Genomic DNA, 21,374 nt, shown 5'->3' with positions numbered 1-21,374 from the left:
TTACAAGAATATTTTCATCTATACAGCAGTAACATAAGTACATATAATATACTTTATGCAAGACTAAGCCATGTGAAGTCAGCACTATCAAGTGCAAGCATCGCTGACTGCAGGGTCCTTGTTGCAAAACTGGGGCTTCTCTCAGTCAAGACCTCAATAGTCAACTTTGATGACGGTTATTTAGTCCTAATCAAGAGAAGTTCCTGATGTGTGTCCTGTCAAGCATAAAGTGCGATAGTGAGGTAGCACAGTGAGAGAGTGCTTTACTCATGAGCATGCTGGCTTTCCAAGAGAGTCAGATTAAGGGCCACATCATAATCTACTTGTTAAGTGCTTAAGTGAACCTAAATGCCTAAGTGTGATCCTATTCCATCACGCTGCTGTCCCTGAAAAAACAGTAATTCATCCACTTTTGAAACACATTTTTATCTTAGCCTCATGACTAATTTACAAAAAAGCAGCTAACAGAAGGAGGGCCCATCCATCTTTCACATTAAATGTTTTCAGGTATATGAGCAGGGTAGAATAGGATGATACTGAGGTGACTAAATCCACTTGGCACCTAATAGGCAGAATAGGATCTGACCCAAAAAGCTAAGCACTGCCAATACTCTAGCCCACAGGCTGGAAACCATTTGAAGATAGAACTTCAGTGGCAAACAGTGATGGGCGGTTTCAGCAGCAGTCATTTTCCCTGTGCCACCAAAAGTATCTGCCTGCCTCTGACCCAAACTGAATCAATCCAGCCTGCAGTTTTAAAAGGTACCTGAACGCAGCTCTATTTATTAACACAGCTACCCTGCAGTATGGATGGAGACTGTGTTATTCTAATCTGTATCTGGTAGTTGTTTCATGAATATGAAGTATAAACACAGACAAATTAGATTTGAAGACAACTTATTTTCCATACAAACAAACAAATAATAAAATCCATGGTATTTACATTGTTTTGTGATGTGTCTACTTTAGGACAAAGTCTGCCATCAATTATAACTGAATAAAACTAATGCAATTTCATTGTTCTTTCCCACTCCAGCTCTTATGTTTGGACATTTTTAAACTGTCTTCAAGCGAGTTACTCCAGATTTATGTCAGTGTTAAGTGGAAGCCGAATTTGGCTCTTTGATTTAATGTATCTTGTTTTGAAGGGATCTTTAAGACATGCCGCATCAAATTAGATATTTTTTTCAGTGATATTTTACTATTTAGGAATGTGAGCAATTAATTTTTTTCTGCTAAAACGATATCTGCTAATCAACAAGTCTGGTATGGAGGAACAGCTCAGATGAGGGTAATGGGAGAAGGAAGAAAACATAACTCTTGTGTGGTGCTAAGTATAGCCACAAATTCTTCAAAAGAGGCTGCTAAAAAATCTAGTAGAAATCACTATTTCTACTTTTCACTATAAGTCCCAAATCAACAAGGGTCTTAAGCATGCTCCTAACTTTAAGCACATTAACAACCACTTAACATTAATGACTCACATGTCTAAAGTTATACATGTGCTTCAGCACCTTATTTAATTTAACCCTTGGTCAAAAACCTCATAAGAATAAATATGATTAGTATACTCCATATCTGTAACATGGAAAAGTTGCTCCATGTACTCAGCAGACATGAGGGCATTCTGGTTGTTTAGGCTTACAGTATGACAATGTTACACAACAGTAAAAATATGAAGGTAGGATGCTTCACTGTGCTTTTTGGTTACATGCTCAGGGTACCTACAAATGTGTAGGCAGCCTGCTTTACACAAAGTGCCATGAGTTAAGAGTGCCACTGAATCCAACATGCATTCACCTGTTGTTTGGGAGGGGCTCAATCAAGCCTGCCTGCACTGGCCTTGGCCAGAAAGCGGGGACGCCTGAGCAGCCACTCAGGAGGCTGCCAGATTACCCCTCTACCCAGCCCCAGCCCCCCAACTACCCCTGCTGGGGTCTCAGGGGAAGCCAGGCTTGGACATGGGGAGAGGAGGCTCTGCCTCCTGCACCCCCTCCCAGCTGCAGCTGCAGCAAAACTGAGCCAGAAGCTGTGTGCTGCCCCTGTCAAGAGCTTGGGCAGGGGGAAAGAAGCCTCCTTTCTCATGTGCCCCCCACCAAGGTACCCCAGCTGAGGTGTTGGTAGGAGCTGGGATAGGCTCACAACATGGGCGGCTCCCTTCTCCACTCCCTACACGAGCCTCTTGACAGCAGAGCATACAGCTGCTAGCTTGTTATTGCGACAGCCAGAGCTGGGGCAGGGGGACATGGAGGAGTGGGGAAATAGAGGGGGGAGAATGGAGCTTCCTCACCTTGCAGGTCCAGGCTGACTCCCCCCAAGACCCCAACAGAGGTATCTTCCTCCACCCTCAGTCCCATTTTTCCTCTACCTCCCTACCTTGCTGCACAGGGAAGGAACTCTATTCTCTCTGTGATAGCCCCAGGGACACATCTGGGCTGGTGCTCACCAGTGCAAGCACCAGCCCAGCCCCACAAGGGCAAGTGGCATGTGGGCGGAATCACCCAAAATTAACCCTTGCAGGGAACCTGTACATAGGGTTCCCTAAGGCTCTCTGCCTTAGAGTGGCTTCAGATAATTGCTGATTTATCATGGGTGAATTTTTTGCATGATCAGCCATTTTAAATGGGCTCTGTAGCTATGAACATTTGTTATGTTATGGCTGTAAAATACTTTCAGAGGCCTCATCGCAAAGAAAATGTAAGTTCTGTTAGAACATTTAGTTTTTTACAATAGATCTCAGATTGTTGTTTAATTTAAGAAAAAAACTATTTTACATAGAATGCTACCCCTCCTGAAGACCATTAACCTTGGAAGTCTGAGCTGTTGCACCACAGCAGTAAGTCAGAAATCAGTTTTGTAACCACAAAGGCCACAACATTTTGCATTTTTATACAGGAATGGACCATCCTGAAAATCTCATGAGATACTCTGAGTTTAAAAAGAGCTTTATCAATTTGAGATTGTAAATTTCTATTTGAGTATTATATCTTCTATCATAATGTATCTTCTAACATAATCTTCAGAGCTTGAAATGTGGTTGTCAGTTGTTTAGCTTTTATCTTAGTAAATCCAAGATATCTCCACCCCCACCTCCCCCTTTTCAGAGTGGGATTTCACGGGTACTCAGTACAGTAAGCAGCCTGAGGTTGCCTTAGTACAAGTTTCCCCAGCTAGCTACAACCATGTACTTCTAGGCTTGGGTCTCTCTGGAGCAGAAAATACTAATCATAACAAATTGTGTGGTAGCTGTGTGTCAGTTTTTGTCAGCAGTCCAAGGACAGTGTGTGGCAGTGGAACACATTCCTTTTTTTTTTTTTTTTTTATTTATTTGTTATTAAAAACAGCCCATAGAATATTTTTACACTGAATGCTCTCATACAGTTCATCTGATAATCTCTATATAATGTATAATTTTGAGGGATTCTCTCTCCACATAATTGTTACAAACTATAAAGTTTATTCCATTGCATTTAGCATATCAGAAACAACAACAAAATTATTTTGCCTTCTAATTAAAACTTTCATTGGATATACATTTCTGTGAGGCATTAGGGGTGAAAATAGTTAATCTACATCCTTGTCCAGTCCCAATTTGAATGTCTCCAGTCACGTGTCATTAATACCAACCAGTGAAGAACTCATTTTGTAACAGGTGTTAAAGTATATCATTTTCTGCCACATCTGGTTTAGTTGCAGCCAAAACCACTGAACATTTCAGTAAATAGGAAAAATAACATGTACACACAAGTAAAGGAGTTTAGAAAAAGCCTCTCTGAACCTGTCAGTTGTGAATTATGGTATGTATTGTATTTACCAAATCCAAGAAGAATTTGCATTTAAGACGACACATCAATAATTAAATTATACACATAGAAAATCATAAATTTGTTATAATTTTCCATGTATAGAATCTAAATATTAGAGGGTTATCTTAAATTTGCTCCATGCCACTGTTCCAGAAAGAAAAGCAACCTGTCCCCACCCCTCACTTGGCCACTGTCTCTGCAGATGGAGGAGTAGAAGCAGCAGGAGAGTGGGTGGCAAGGGGCAGGGCAGCACACATGGGGCAGAGACGGCAGAGAGAAAGCAGTGCTGGGCAGAGGCTGCAGGAGGAAGGTGGATTCAATTTGGATTTGCATAAATAGGGTAAATCAGAGGGCTGAAATAACAAACAGAGAGACAATCAGGGAAAAACATGATTAATGTACCAAAGTGATTACCATACCATATGAAAAAGGCAGTATGAAGGAGAAGAAACATTAACTGCTGTTTCTGTTTCATCCATAGAGGAATGTAGAAGCCCCTCTCAGATTATTAAAACCTGTTCAGTTTTACTATGTGGGAGTATAATAATCCATTGGAGTGGGCAATGAACCAGGATACAGGAGACTTGAGCTTTATTCCATATTCCAGGCTACCAACTCACTGTGTGATCTCAAGCAAAGCATATAACATGTCTCTGCCACAGCTATAGAATCTTTAAGAGGGGGACAATAAAATATTTATCCAATTTTGTAAAGTGTTGTGTGAGTGCTAAGCATAATTGATATTAGGTTAACTGCCCTTCAAATACCTATGTTTTGCTTTTACATATGAACAGCAAACAATATTGCTAAGTGTACCATTTCTTCAGAAGACGTTTACTTATGGATGGTTAATTAGATAAAATGCTATTTCTTTTCCAACAAAATGACATGGTCATAGTGTTATGTAAAATGGTTTAGTGTAAGTGTGGTACTATGACAGATTATGTATAAATTAGCAAGGAACTCCAACAGAAGTTCAATTGCAGAAGTGGGGTTCACAGGAAAAGTAGACTCATGGAACTGCAACAGAAAAGTTTGGAAACCACAAAACTTCACCATAGTATGATGATCAAATGCCAGGTAGGTTTGCAAAATATGACTTCAGTTAAAAAAAAAACAACCCAAGGCTTCTAAAAATCATAATTTACTGAAGTGATTTTTCCTAAATACACAGATCTTACGACTTACAAAGCAGAAAATGAAAGACTATGGCACCCACATGGAGTCCTATTTTCACCAGTGCTCTGTGCAGACAGAACACTGCATGTACATTGTAAATTGCAGGTTTCTGGCTGAAGAGAGAACGTGAGACCTGAAACTGAAAACTGATCTGCAAGAGAACACATTTAACACCTTCACATATGGAAAAAAGATGGAAACAACGCTGGTTTAAGGGCTGCCAGGGATTGTCCAGCCACAATTACAGTATAAATACAAGTGGAACACACTATATTCTACATAATATGATGAAAAACAATTAACTTACCCAGCACAATGCTAATGATGTCCCTGCCCCCTTAGAATTTTTTTTTAAAGATTCTCCAACTTTAGCATAACACATCTCCCAGAGCTTAGTTTTACAGTACCTCAATTGATTGTTGAATTCTAGGTTAAAATGAAGTAATCTAAATATGCACTCTGTTATATAAAGGGTCAGAGGATGAAATTACATCAGTTTCTAATAAGGCCCTTTGAAATCCTAAACTAGCAAGTTAGCAGCCAAATTATTTTTCTTCTGTTAAAGCTGATTGAACAGTAAATAACAACTAGAAGAAAACAAAACAGAGTTTAACACCTCCTTACTTGTCATAAGCCTATGATTATTGGTTGCACAGGGGCACAACAAAGTAGTATACAAGTACTAAATATTACTTATTATCATTTAATTCTTATTGTATGCAACTCTGTATACAATCTCACAAAACTTTTTTTTCTAAATGAGCAGGAAATTTTATGGATTTAAAGCTTATAATTATTTTCTCCCCATTTCAAAATTAAATAAGAATTGTTTTTATTATATATAATTTAGAAGAGTGCTGTTTGCACCTAACATGACAGAATTAAACAAAATAATTAGAAAGGATGGAAATAACATATATGCTGTATGCCATTTTATGCTTTATACCATATTTTTAAAACACTGTACAGACAAACTCCAATATTGATTACAATTACTGCAGTAATTAAGTGTATTGGCTCAGTAAAAGCCTATATAAGGAAGGAGGTGCAGAATTATATTAATAAAAAAGGAGGACAGTTTAAGAGGTTAGAATTTTATATATGTGTGTGTGTGTGTGTGTGTGTGTGTGTGCACGTGTGTGTATGTGTGTGTATCTATATATTTCTTCCCTATGGTTTTACTGTTTTCTTCCTTCTTTCTTTTACATGCTTAGCTACTTTTTTTTTTGGGGGGGGGGGTTGGGAGAGGAGGAGGGAGGGTGGCATTCTGTGTGCAAGCCCCTGGCCCAGAAGCCTTGGGCTCAGTACAGACAGTCAAAAAGCCCAAGGCTGAATCAATTAAGTCTTTGCAGGTTAGTCTAAAATGCAGAGATTAAACTGAAAAACAACTGGAAAGACATCTACCTTTGATTCAGAAAATGCATCCCCATGCCTGCAGTGGCTCAGGCCAGTAGCTGGGGGCGGGTACTAAAAGTATGGTTCTCTGGCACATAGCCATCATGGGCTGTGTGTTCACTTCCTTTTCCTGCTGTGAGGTCTCTGGGATTTTCAGTCCACAATTACAGCAGCAGGACTCTGCAGGGTTGCTCATCTCTTCCTCTTCATGTTTCCAGGTGCTTCTGGGATTTCTAGTCCACAGTTGCAGCAAGTTTAAGTGGGGGTTGAGGTGTTTAACCCACCCTCCCTGGCTCCAGACCTCAGCCTGGATTTGTCTATGGTGGGGGGGGGGGTGAAGAGGTGGCAGTGAGGCCAGTAAGCCACCTAGGGAGCAGAGGGGCAGGGCCAGTGCAGACAGCACAGCCTAGCCTAGGGCTGGAAAGGATTCTGGGATGCTAGGGGACTCTGATTTAACTTGGACCAGGAAGGGGGCTGGGACAGAAGTTTCATAAACTGGTTTGAGCTAAGTCAGTTAGGTCTGATACTACATTCAACCAGGTTTATCTTAAACCAGTTTCAGCCATTTTGAAACTGGTTTATGTGCACTGAGCTTCTGTTCTGTTAAAGGTTTAAATCAGTTTCTGATCACTTAAACTGGTTTATGTGTAACTTCTGTCCCTAGCCTCGGAGTTCAGATGCCCCATAGTCTTGCTTACTTCTAGCCAAAAGGCCAAGAAGCAGTTAGGGGAAAAACACCAAAGCAGTCCCAGATCCCATCAATTTTGAGGCAAACCTACTACAAGGATATACTAGTGCAACATGTTTAGCAGCTTTACTAGAAGTAGTATCACAGATGAAGCACTGTCAATATTTGTTCTACTGCCAGCGCACAGCAAGCTTCTTCTGTCCATTACATGTTATACTTAGATCCTGTAATCTGTTGTATGGGTCTATTCTTCATAGTGTGCTCTAGGGCCATGCCTATACTACACCCTTGCCAACGGTGGAAACGCCATGGAGAAACAAGCCATGACCACTTGATTCCACAGGGGCATGCACTCAGGACCACCTTAAGCCATCTCACAGTGTCTAATTGCCAGGCTTGCACTTATGCAGAACGGAAGTGGGAAGAGCTTGTTTCTTTTGGGCAGCATGCCAGGCTTGGCCAGGAGGCAGTACAGACCCATACTGTACTGTAAGGACATACAAACAGGATCTGCCCTAGTTCCCCTCAGACCAGCCCTAAAACAGGCAATGTTTGCAACCTCCCAGCCAGTTTGGCCCAGATTTAAAATTGTCTCAGTAGGAGCCTGTCTGGGACTGAGGCAGGAGTTAAACACCTAAATCCTAGGGCCTAGTGAGTGCCTGAATCTTAAAAATTCATGTTATGTCTAAATTGATTATGTGCCTCCTTTTGGGACTAAAAGAGTGCCTAGGACGCTACTTTTAGGCAAGCACACCTGCAGTGAACATTCCCTTTAGAGTCTTAACTCTCCATTAAACTGCATAGGAAATAAAATCTTCTTCAGGAAACAGCCATGTACTATGCAAGTCTATGAAGAGGGCCATGCTGCTCAGTGGGCAGAACTCAGAAATAAACTCACATTAGCAGCACTGAATCCAGAAAAGCCACTGCCCTCAGGATGTACAATTTCTGATTTCTTTGGCTCCCTTTACTCTGAGGGATCTTGAACCTGGATCTCCTACACCTAGGAGAAGAGGATGTTATTCAATAAGTAGGGACTTACTTAATTCATGGGGGCTGCCCTTGATTTCACAATACCAGTGTGGCCCAGACTGTCATTTTTGCAGCAGACCCTGCCTCCCCAACACATCTCATTGGCTGAGGGGCTTTGGAAGTCCCGCCCCTCCCTGGAGATTGACAGATGGCCACTTGTCAATTCCAGGGAGGGATAGGACTTCCAGGGCCCCTCAGCCAGAGGCATGGGGAGGCCCGCTGCACTCCTCCAATAAAATCTTCTATTCCTTCCCTTCCTCTCGTTCCCCCACTAGTGCTACAGGATGCCAGGGCTTCCTACCTGTTTTCAGCTCTTCCCTTCCCCTCCCCCCGGGTTATTGGTTCTTTTCTAGGTTTTTCATGGTCCTTTTGCTTTTTTACAAGGACTGGGCTTTTTCACAGGGGACCTACCAAATTCACAGTTTCCATAAAAATCACGTAATCACGAATTTGGTAGGTCCCTATCAGTGTGGCTATAAATAAGCTAAGAGAAGGCACTCTCCAGCCCATTTACTGAAGCTGAAATTTCAGGGTAGACAGGAATTCAAGAGTTATGGAGACAGAAAAAACAAAAAAAACAGGAAGATGCCTGCCTGACATTTAGTGGTAGGGTATTCCCTTTGGAGGAAGGAGCTTCTCAGCCCTACTTTTACACTGGACAGTCTTTGCTTAAGAACTGAAATAAGGCCAGCAACAGAGGCTACCACTCCCCATTGTCTGTACAGAGACACAGAAACCTGAATCCCTCTTAGGTGCTTTTGAGATTTCTCCATGGGTCGCTACAGTGACTCTATAGGGATGGATACTAGAGATGTAACTAGGTCATTTTGAATCTCCTTTCTGGTGTAGGCATTCAAAGGTTAGGCTCTGCTGGCTTAAGTTTAGGTGCAAACTAAGACTATTCAAATCCTACCCTTGGGGCATTAAGATTTGAAATGCAGCATGGGAAAATAATCTCAAGTATAAATAAAAATAGGAAAAATAAAGGCATTAGTGACATAACACACAATAAATATCATATATTACATTTAGTCACACAGGCATCTCAGAAAACACAACAGTTGTTCATCTCAATCAAACATTATTCCTTCTGAGGCTGAATGAAAGAGTGTGGGGAGTTTGCAGGAGTAGTCTCCAGGCACAAGAAGCTCTCAGATATCCAGACGTATATATGTAAACTCACCCATTTGCATCAATTCATCAAAAAAGTTTCAAAGTTATAAAAGGAGTCCAGATCTTCTTAATAGTAGTAAACAGATTTTAGCAGTAGCAAAATAGTGCGCTAGTCTCCTCTCGCAGTCAAATCTTGAATATTTTTAATTCTAATTTTATTCTAATGTCTCTTTTTGTATTAATATAATTGTATTAACATAATTCTGTGCCTCTTTCATTGTGGACTAAGCCAGTAAAAGAAAAATCACTACCACAGTAATTTGGTTTCAGCCAGGTTTGTTACTTAAAAAACCACAGGGAAAAACATAGTCTTAAATGTTTTCATATACAAAAAACTTTTCTAGGAAAACAAAAATCTTTTCCTAGCATTTGCCTAGCAGTTAGCTATGGTGCTATTCAGTGTCACCTCTCTTAAGATGTTATCTAGATCTAGTATCCTCTCTCACACTGTCATTGTAACCTTGTCATATTTTACTGACATAACTTTAGAACACATATGTCCCCCACCCTGAAGTGATGGAACTTACTGCAGGACAGGGACCAGGGACTGTAAACTCAATGCAAACAGGGACCCTACTCATTAAACCCTAGGCATTCCCACTAAGTTCAAAGAGCTCATAATATGCAATATGCATCAACAAGGAATCTGGGTACTTGCCTTTCCATCTTTTCATAATGCACAATGAACACATGCCTTCCCACTTCATAAACATACATATTTCTTTCTTTATTCCTAGGCATTCCTTGAATATTTGCAGCTAAACAAGGTGCTAAAAGTAACCAGCATGTGCTTCCCTGATTCATACATTATCCCTTTAAAGGGAAGGAGACCATTAACTATCACTGAAATAATATAGGCAGAGAAAAGATATAATTAATGGATTTTTCACATTCTATAAAAATTATTCAGGTGTTTATTAAATTTATTAAAATTTAAGACGTTTGACATACAGGTCAGCCTCCATCTACAGCCCCAACTCAATGTTCATTACAGAAGAATTACACAAACATTAAGTAATTGTCACAGACATCAAAGCCAGCACAGATGCATCCTCCTGTACAACACATGCTATAGAAAATATTCAGTTTCCCCTGTACTGAGTCCTGTAACTTGTTTGACTAAACTACAGCATATCTTTCAGAAATGTATCCAAGACACATGAAGACACCAAGCAATGGAAAATCTATTACTTCTCTTGTAATTTTTTTCCAATGGTTATTCACCCCGGCTATTTAAAATCTGCTCCTTATTTCTAGCCTGAACTCCCCTAGTTTAAACATGTTCCATTCCCTAATGTGAACAAACCACAGAGAAATCTTTCTTCAAGTCTTTGCCACTCAAATTTTCTTATCACATTTTCCCACACTTATTTTTCAAATGTTCTTACATTAGTGATTCTTGGTTGCTTCATTTTTACACTATAGCATCAGGTGTGTCTGAATAAATGAAGTGAGACCACACTGTCCCTAAAAAACAAGAGCTTTTTGTGCAGTCAGAGATGCCATGACCATTGTTTGTCTCCCCTAACACTGACTTAGCAGCAGCACCACAGCTCAAAAACAATTTAGTTTTGATCTTCTATCCTTCCCACCTCCAACCATGGCTTAAACTCAGCAATATTAACTCTTGAGATTTCATCATCAATCTTGTCATATGTGATGATTTCCTTAAAAATCCTAGATTCGGAAGGGGGGGAGGGGATCTGAGAATTAACAGCTTATATTTCTTTAAACTAAGTTTGTAAACTTTGTGTTAGAGAGAAATACTATTAAGCACTTAATGGCAACTTAATGCATCCACACATATGCCATGCCACTGTGCCTGAATAGTGATATGCAAGCACATCCTAAAGCACTCCCTTAAATCAGGACCAATATCACTACCAAGTAAACCTCAGTATTAATATGATATAATCAGAAATAGGTGTGAAGGCCAGGAAACTGGAACATAGATTGCAGTACATTAAATAAAAAAAAAGGAAAGTCTAGTAAGGGGACAAGAGTTGGGAGGATCTCCAGCTTTTCTTAAAATGCTAGTGGAGATACTGCAGCCCCAGCCTGATCATTAAGGAATAACAATTTTTATTCCGATAGATTAAATCCTTTAAAACTATTTTAATAAGTGTCCTTAACAATACAATTAAAAGACAACTTATTTTAATGGCATTTTAAAAAATGAAAGAGAGTGAATCCCAAGAAAACTTAAATGAAAATACATTAATGGTTTTACAATCCCATAGAAGGAAGCCAGAATTAAGCCTAGAAGTGTAATCTATCTCAGTTCATGTAGACTAGCTATTGCAGAGTTAAGTACTTATTAATTCAGGCCCTGAAAATTGCTCTTTTAGCCATTTCTATAGTATCTATCACCATGGCAGACAAGTATTGAATGACAACACTAATATACAAAAGGCCTCTTGTCCTGAGGTTGTTAGACAGGGTTCCAATGAGCTGCTCAGCAAAGTATTCCAAAAAAGGGGCTCTTGAATGAGAAAAGCCAGCTACATATCAAATATATGGTCCAACAACCAACGCCTTCTGAACCAATGAGGGCCAACCTTCCTGGCAGGTGTGACACAAATGTCTCTCACACTCCCCACTCCCCCCCACCCCTCCATCCCCTGAGTATCACGCCAATCCAATCCAATCCAATCCAATCGACTTTCTCTGCCCAGTTTGCTTACCGGCTTTTTGCTCACTGCCTGATCTACTGTTCTGTTTTCTGCTTCCCTCCTTATCTGTTGCTCTGCATGCCAGTCCCCAACCAGGCTTTCCATGACACTTACAGCACACATGCCACAAGTTGGCCAGCCCTTAACTACTAAGACAGGCAGCCTTTTAAACCAAGGTTTAGAACATCCAAGGCCAAAAGTCAGCCAAATCTGTACATACATCATAAATTCAGGCTGGCTTGCACAATTTATTGCACAAGTGTGTGGTACAATACAACAGTTTAATCTAAGTGTATTTAGGATCCTTAAATAAATTGTATAGTCAGGCCAGGCAGTAACAAAGATATATATAACATTGGTGAGCTTTGTGGTTAAAGGAAAGGGTGCCTGACACCAGACTAGCCATAAGTATAGATGCAGAAAGACACTCCAGGAAACTGATTTCCTCTGAGAATCTAAAGTCCATGATGCATAGACTGGTACTGAGGAGCTGCAAATCATTTTGGATGAAAGCTGGGGAGGTATTCTTAACAGGTGGTACACACTTCCTTCCATAAATCTTTTCCCTAGCAAAAAGTATTGCCTACCCATCCCCATTACTGTTTTCCCCCAACAGGCATGTGTCCTATTTTATCCGGGTGAAACTACAAGCAGATCACTCTCAAATCAACAGTCAGATGTTAATGAGTCTGTAGAATATGGGCTTGAGGCAAAAAAAAGTCAAAATGAGTGTTATGAGCTGACTGATGACAATTTAGCTCAACACACCTCATAATCTTCTTAGGGTATGGCCACTCAAACTACTTACCCTGAGGTAAAAGGAAGAGGGATTTATCACACTTCAGCTGCTCTGCAGTAATTGTTTGCAAACTCTTATCCTGCAGCAAATGAAAACTATCCTGCAGTTGGTCTATCCCTCATTAATTTACTGGGGAACAGCTGAGGTACTGTAAATCTCTGCCCCCTTTTATGCTATTTGACTTTTCTTTCACATTTTTGACAGTTACACACATGCCTCTTAGTGACCTCATAAACTTGAGAGCGGACCTCATTCCCCATCTCTATACACACACACACACACACACACACACAGTAGATGACCATTTGCCCAGAACTACTTTCTGAGATCAAGAAGTAAATCTAGTGTACTTTCTAAAGAGTCAAAAGCACATCCTGGACCCTGCTATCCAAAACTGCTTATGCTTATGATAGGCCTGGAAACTTTAGCTTTGTCTCTTTCAGTTATCTTTTAGAATGATTCTTTTTATGCTAAGGAAATTATTTTAGCTATTCTTTCATTCTTTTCAGATAATAAATAAATAAATGACTAGGAGTTTGTAATTGCACAAATAAAGCTCTATATCTTTCCCCTTTTAGTTTGCTCTGCTCTTTTAAATTTACAAATACTTCAGAACCACCAACCACTACTTCAGAAATACAGTACTAGAAATCTTAGAACTAAGGGGTGCTCCTATAAGAGCAATTAGCTCAAAGCAATAAACTCTGGCACACTTTGTGCTGGAGAAAATAATTTCCAGGAGCAGCATTTACACATGCACCTGGGACCGCAGCAGTTAGAGCCAGGGCACAGCAGCCCCAGATGGCAGCAGGCTCGTGATTCAGCCCCCGGCTCTGGGTAGTGGCAGAGGGTAGCAGAAGTGCTGGCTGGGACATTAGAGTGCTGAAACTACAGAGCCATGTGGCTGACTGCCTCATCCCTCCCAAGCCCATTGCCAGCCTAGAGCTGCTGCATCACAGCTCAAACCGCTGCAGCCTTAGGCTGGCAGCAGGTTCAGGAGATCGCCACACAGCTTTGCAGCTTTAGCTCTCTCCTGCCCTGGTCAGCTGCCCTCTGTTGCCACTCAGAGCCTGGGGATGACCTCCCAAGCCTGCTGCCAGCCCAGGACTGCAGCAGTTTGAGCCAGGGTAGAGCAGTGATGGGCTGGCAGGGAGCATGGGAGGCAGCCCCAGGCTCCAGGTGGCAGCAGAGGTCAGTGAAGGGGCTGGCTGGGGCATGAGGGTCAGACTCCTGTCCTTCAGGCTTCCTCCTCCCAGCTGGCTGGGCTGACTGGGCTGACCGTGCACAATTTGCACCCAGCAATCATTGTCTACACATGCATTTAACTGCACATGTTTACTCTGCTGTAGGATAGTACTTGTCGCCTACAGTACTATCCTACAATGGAGAAAACTGGTCGACTGTACCATAATTCCAGCACACATGTCAACAGTCATACTTTACTATGGAGCAAATCAGTGTAGTCTTCAGTAGAAGCGCACATGTAGATAAGCCCAAGGGGTATCACTTTGAATTACTGTTGAGAGTTGAATAGTATATATATTTTCATTCTTTGGTAGTGATTCTGTAATTTTAAATGATTTTTTTTCTTTTTTATCACTTACTTTGAACACAGTTTGTCAATTCTGGAAATTTCTGGAGGTCGATAATTTGTCATCGTTGCTACCAACACCCAGCATGGAAAAACTGCATTGCAAGAAAAGGCAAATAATTGTGTCACCCTTTGTTAAGCACCAGGGCAGTGATCCTTAACCAGGGTGCCAAAGCAATGTTAGCACTGTTAGGCATGCAAACATGATTCACAAGATAAACCTGGAAATTTCACATAGAAATCCATAGTATCAAAAATAGTTTGACCTGTTTTGGGCTTTCTGTGTTCTTTTCAATAGAAGAATGGCTCTATTATTGTTCCATAGCCAAAAAACACATGCAAACTATAAAATGGAATTTTCTGAAGAGATTTTTGAGTCTAACAAGGAGTGCCTTGAGTCTAAGAAGGTTGAGGTCCACTGCACTAGATGATATACTATTGTCTTTCTCCAACACTTTGTGTGGCTTGCCCATTTAGACTCTTGCCCATTAGACTCCAAACTCTTCAGCTCAGAAGCTTTCTCTTACCACGTGTGTGCTGCCTGCATGGAGTAAGAGTATACAATTTGCTTCGTATAAGAGACTTGCCCTGTCCTTGAACATCACCAAGATGAAGGTTATCCACCAACCTTCCCCAGGCCAACTGAACATCCCTTGTGCTAGCTACATAAACGGGGAGGCTCTGGAGTATGTAGAGCACTTTCCGTATCTTGGCAGCCACCTCTCTCAATGGGCTACCATTGATGAAAAAGTCCAGCATTGGGTCAACTCTGCCAATGCCACCTTCTTCAAGCTGTGACAATATGTCTTCAAAAATAGAGACCTTCGGAAGTCAACGAATGTCCTGGTTTACAGAGCTGTCATGCTGACCACCCTCCTCTACTGCAGTGGAATCTGGATCATCTACTGATGCCACATTAAGACCCTCGAGAGCTTTCACCAATGGTGCTTGCGTCAAATCCTGGGGATCAAATGGAAGGACCGCCGGACCAGTGCAAGTGTCCCCCATGAAGCTGCGTCCACCAGCATTGAAGCCTTGCTCTTGAGAAATAGACTCTCATGGACAAGCCACTGCATCTAGATTTCTGAGAACCACCACCCTCGCCAGATTCTTTTCTCCCAGCTCTCTGTTGGCCAATGCTCAAAGGGTGGCCAAAGGAAACGGTACAAAGATATACTCAAGGTCATTCTCAAGCACAGAGGCATCAATATGAATGGCTGGGAGGAGCAAGCTGCTGACTGTTTGGTGTGGCACCACCTGGTCCACCAAGGAGCGCACCACTACAAGGCCCAACAACTCGATACTGAGGTGGAACGGTGGCAGTGGAGGAAGAAGAAGGAGACCAACCCAGGGCTGCGAATCCCACTCCCCCATGCAACATGCCCCAACTGCCAAAGAATGTGTGTATCCAGAATCAGGCTCCTCGGTCACCTGAGGACCCATCAAGCCTGATGGACATCATCCTCAACTCTGAGGGACTGCTGGTGGATGGATGGATGGCTGCCTGCATTGAGTAAGACTATGCAATTTGGCTTAAATTTATAACTTTCTGTTACAGTAACAGCAGCAAAAGAAGTGTATAGTAACTATCAGCCATCAGTAACTTTGCTATATAGTGACTATCAGCACAATTTTCAATTTGTTTTGTGATCTGTGGAATTATTTTCATATATTAGCTGAAAGATATATATGAACAATATATACAGAAATGAAACTACCATACTGTAGTGTAAATGGCTTTTAAAATACGCACTTATCAGACCTCCAATATTGCAGGCACAGTTTAACCACTATGAAATATAAATATTCTGTACCATACCAAGTTGACTGATCTTGTTTGCATACCACCTAAAGTAATTATTTCATATATGAAGAGACAAGACCCTTACTTAATATTTTAGAACCTTTATAAAACTTTATTAAATTATGATGCCACATAACTCTTAAATACTCTTACAGAGTTTGGTTGAGAACATTTTAAATAAATAAATTAAGTTGTACCATATAGTGTCCCCCTGATGATTCAAGACTCTGTTAAGAGTTTTCAATTCCATCCCATTTAAAGAGACATTTAAATCATCCATAAAACTCACAATGAAAATAAGATATCATAGTCAGTTTAGGAGTGAATTATTCTCTTACCTTGTATAAATAAAAAACCTCTTGTGCTCTAAATGAAGTTTCAAGAATAAAAACAAACCAAAGTCCCTGTTTTCAAACTCTTCCTTGTACTTACATTATTTACAAAAGCCTTTCTTACAATGAAGTGTTACAAATAGTTTAATATAGAGAATTTTTCTCAATATATTGGGAATCATATAGTAAGCTATATAATCATTTGTTTGAGAGAAAAGGAAAAAAAATCTCCACAAGGTTCTCCACAATCATTTTCCCCAAAGGCATATTAGGGCAGAGGTACTCCCTGCACCCCAAAGAATCTGGATATGTGGCTAGGTACCAACCCTTGCAGAACCCCTAAGATCCTTGCCAGCCCTTGTGCAAGTCGTAACTGGATCACTGTGAGGCAAAAAACTCTCTCATGCCTGGCAGCCTGGCTTCTTTGGAATTGTTTCTCCTGGCTCTTTGTAAAATTGTTCCAGTAGAGCCAAACCATGGACTACATTTGGCTACAGATCTCCCCACACCTATGAACACATCCACTAGCCTGTCTTTCTGGGCTGATCTTTCTACACTCTATGAAGAATGAGGCATTTACCATGCCTATGGCCTTCTTACCTCTTGACCTCTCACACAACACCAGCCTGACCAACAGTCACCTTATCATCTAAATGGGTCCCCAGAGGTAGCCTCAGATTATTTCACTTAAAAATGTTATGACAGATGCATGGTCATTACTAACAAATTATACTTTAGTAGGTAGGAGGAAGTAGTATTCAGACTAAATGGGCACCTTTACATGTGCCAGATGCTGGCTCCAATGTATGCTGATTAGTATGCATCAGAGCAGACTAATCAGATTAATCAAGTCTGCTGGAGCATGCTAATTAATGTGCTGTAGCAGCCTCCATGTGCCTGGTGCCTCCTGAGTCTGGGGGGGGCACCAGCCGGGGGTAGGAGGGGGAGGGTCCACCAGTGGCTGGTCACTGAGCATGCTGGCACATGTATAGATGTTCAATGTTTTCATCTTTATGGCTGGAAACCTTGGCCTTACCATTAAAGTCAATGTGTTGCAGTTTTAAACAACAAAAACAACACCACTACCACCAAAACCCAAACATTCCCCATCACAATTCTGTTATGTTGGTGATAAAGTATGTAACTTAGGATAGAAGCACAGAAATGTATAATCCAAACTGCCATTTCATCATAAATGCATGCTTGCCTAATTATAATAGAACCTATTCTGCTCTCACTTTAGATCATTGTATTGCACTAGTCTAAAAGAAGTTTGCCAATTTAATGCCAGAGAATTTGGTCCGCTGTGTCCATTTCCATACAAGATGCTGACTGTGCAATCATTACTATGCAGTCATTTAGTACCTGCTGCCACGCAGTGGTATACACAGTCTGGGGCTGCTGCACAGTCAGCATCTCATATAGTCATGGCCTGTGTTTAAGATCTTCTTCTGTCATAACTAACAAGACAAGGAGAAGTACTCTTAATTCCCTATAAACATTAACATTTGTTAGATCTCAAAAGCACTGTCAGTTGTCTGAATAAACTGTATTGCCTTTATAAAAGTATATTTTGATAGAATGATTTGAGCCAGACATAATGCAGGTACAATTTCAACATCTTGTGCTTCGCATGTAACTCCATTAAATCCATCAACACTCTTACTAGTGATGTCCTACCAAACCCTGCCTGACTATGTGCTTTTGTTGTGTACAAGAATAAACAAAGATGCGACCAGAAAGCACACTTCACCTCTGACCCAAGAAAAGATTTGGGCCTGAAACCTCAGAAGCTTCCCCAAAACCTTAATGTTCAAAGAAATTAGTCCCCACAGAATTCTCAAGCCCATTCTTAAAGAGAAATTTCAGCAATCTTCATTTTGAGCATAGTACAAAGAACACTATTGGACAACTTCTTTCATAACACTTAACTGAATTTGTACTTACTGACTGCTCATTTAAATCTTGAGAGTCTTCCATGGAGGTTACTCACTCTTACTTTCCTCCTCAAACAGAAATATCTTCCTTTTAAATTACAACTGGATGTTCTAAATTTAAAAAGAGAGGAAGAAAGGGAAATGAAAATGTGTTATTCCTTGGTTCATACTCTTAAAGCATATCTATAGCAAACAGACCTTCTAGATGAAATTCTGTTTCCATTGAACCCAATGGCAAAGCTCCCACTGACTTGAGTAGAGCCAGACTTCCATACTCCATGTTTCAACATGGCTTTTCTGAAAATACAACTATTTAAAACATATGAACAGACATTTAGGGTACTTGAACATGAGTATGGAGGCTGCTCCAATGTGCTGTAATTACAGCATGTCAGAGCATGGTAATTATCACACTCCAGATAGCCTCCATGTCTCATGTATCAGCATCCCCTTGTTTCAAAATGGTGGCAGGGGCACTTTAACTAAAGCTCATCAAATGAGCTTTAGTTCAGTGTCCCTGTTGCCATTCTGAAGTGCAGAGACACTGATACACAAGATGCTGAAGCACTTTAATTAGAGCAACTCTCAGAGCCATTCTAATTAGAGGGCCCCCATCCCCATCCCAGATCATGTGTAAAAGTGCTCATAGGTAATAATTCTTCAACCTCTGCCTGGAAAAAAAAAACAATTATGAAAAAAACAACAGAAAAGCTAAAAATGCTTAATACACAAAACTGTTAAAGTAGAGAGGAAAAGATAACCCTTGGGAGAAAACATTAGATAGTTATCAAGCACAGAACAAAAACACTTAATACACATTTAATGATAACCTCTTAGCCAGTAAGCATCTGGCAGAAAAAGGTTATTATGTAATTATCAGCATGAAGTCCTCTCTCTGAGGTCCATGAAATTCCTTTAGGATTAAACAAAATGCAGAAAGCAATTTAAAACAGGCAGCTCCTACAATGTGCTAAACGATAGGCATTACCCTAATTACCTACTGTCTGTATACTTTCTCCAGTGGGATGAGTAACCCTCAGCAGATGATGTAAACATAATCATGCATATTCTGTGATCGAAGAGATTAGTGTTATAACCATTACTGCAACCTTAACTATGAAGCCATGACCATATTACTAGTATATTCCCAGGTAAAAGTTAATTCATTAATCCAGAAATAAGGGTAATAGTAGATATCCATAATTTAGGGTAAAGTACATTGCAGAAATATTGCAATTATCCCTATATTATTGAATATCCCTGTAATACATTATAAACCCAGGAAACTCACACTAGCGTTAAGATGAAAAGGAATCGAAACAGGTTAGGGAAATAAGTAGCATATGTAACTCAGCTCTTTGCCTCTTGTAATCAAAATGTCCATAATTGAAAAATAAACAAAAGCAAAACAGCTCCAACCTGTAAATGTAGCTTAGCTGGCCAATTGGCCTTTTGCATTCACAAAAATACTGAAAAGTAGCTAGGTATTCAGCTGCTCCCTCACATCTACCCAAAGAACCTTGCCCCTCTATTAGCATCCACACTCCCCTGAGTGCCTCCCTACATTTCCTTCTTCACACTCCCCACAAAGTCTACCTGCCTCTTGCACCTCTATATTTCTCAAATCACCTCTCCCTACACATTTTCTTTTATGATCCTAACACATGCACACATACTGTCCCTCGCTCGTCCCACCTCTTATATTTTGCTTTGCATATGGATACACAACAGGTTTTTTTGCCTTCTCTCTTCCTGTTTTGTACATCTGGCACAATTGAAAGTCCATTAAATGAAAACTTATCTGTCAGATGAGGCTGATACACTGTACTCTTCTTCGGAGAGACTCACTAACAATTGCTGTCCTTCAAACTAGTTGCCCTCTCCCAATGATTTTAAAAGAATTTATGTCAGTACAATCACAGTCCATTTTGAAAAAGGTCGTCTTAGTAGTCTAAAATTGCTCCCAGTGAGAGTGGAGCTATTGGCTAGGGACAGACATTACACATAATCCAGTTTAAGTGATCAGAAACTGGTTTAAACCTGTAACAAAATAGATGTTCAGTGCACATAAACCAGTTTGAGAATGGCTGAAACTAGTTTGAGAGAAACTTGATTGAATGTAGTATCAGACTTAACTGATTTGGCTCAAACTGGTTTATGCAATGTCTGTCCCAGACCCTTTGCTAAATCAGTCACCCCCAGCATCCCGGCATGTTCTCTGGGGTAGGCAGGGCTTTCTGTTCCACAGTGGGGCTGGCTCCTCCCCTTTGCTTCCTGGCTGCAGCTCAGCAGAGACTTGCAGGCACAGTAGCATCTGCCTGGCTTCTCCCTGCTAAGGAGATTATTCCCCCTTCCCTCTGCCTTATACAGACACCTCAGCATTAGCTAGCAGACCACATGCTGGCTACAGTCTGTGCTGTGGGAGATGACCAAGCCAGACAGGCTTTTTGTAGCTAATCAACAGGTAGCTTAATGTCTTTCCTTGGAAAAGCTGTTTAAGAAGAGCTGTTTGCTTTCCCCCACCCCTTCACCACTCCCTGCTAGAATTCCCCCCTCCCCTCTGCCTTGCCAACAGGTATCTGTGTAGTAGCTAGCAGACCATATGCTGGCTACAGTCTGTGCTGAATCAACAGGTAGAATCAACAGATAGCTGGTAATGTCCCTGTGTTGTTTTCTTAATGGGTTGATAAACACTGAGTTCGGGGATGATAAACATTGTTATCAGTTCCCTGCTGGACTAATCAGAGCATCCTGCCAGGGCCTAGCCATGCCTGCCCCCTGCCAGCTCAGTACTGTGCAAGGGAAGGGAGGACTACTCTAGTGCCTGCCAGCTTCTAGCCTGAGCCATTGGAGGCATGTGACTGCAGATCTATCTGTGCAGTTACAAAGTAATTTAACCTAGCCAGGTTAGACTAACCTGCAAAGATTGAATCAATTCAGGCTCAGGCTGAATATCTGTCCCTAGC

The 21,374-nt window shown here is 41.0% G+C and overlaps 1 protein-coding gene across 14 annotated transcripts in view; it reads right to left on the bottom strand.

Annotated features, from left to right (window-relative positions):
• The window catches only part of EYA4 (EYA transcriptional coactivator and phosphatase 4), a 250,965-nt gene that overhangs the window by 205,775 nt on the left and 23,816 nt on the right, over positions 1-21,374 (bottom strand). For 13 of the 14 annotated variants that reach the window (XM_059713210.1, XM_019479622.2, XM_019479618.2 and 10 more), the window contains exon 2: positions 18,419-18,519. In XM_059713210.1, the coding sequence (XP_059569193.1) occupies positions 18,419-18,451 (33 nt within the window). In that variant the 5' untranslated portion in view covers positions 18,452-18,519. Of the gene's footprint in view, positions 1-14,348; positions 14,431-18,418; positions 18,520-21,374 lie in introns of those variants that run through there. The other variant, XM_019479625.2, reaches the window with a different exon arrangement.

Source organism: Alligator mississippiensis, chromosome 1, assembly GCF_030867095.1.
Source record: "Alligator mississippiensis isolate rAllMis1 chromosome 1, rAllMis1, whole genome shotgun sequence".
Classification (NCBI taxonomy): domain Eukaryota; kingdom Metazoa; phylum Chordata; order Crocodylia; family Alligatoridae; genus Alligator; species Alligator mississippiensis.
This window is presented reverse-complemented; position numbering and strand designations above follow the sequence as displayed.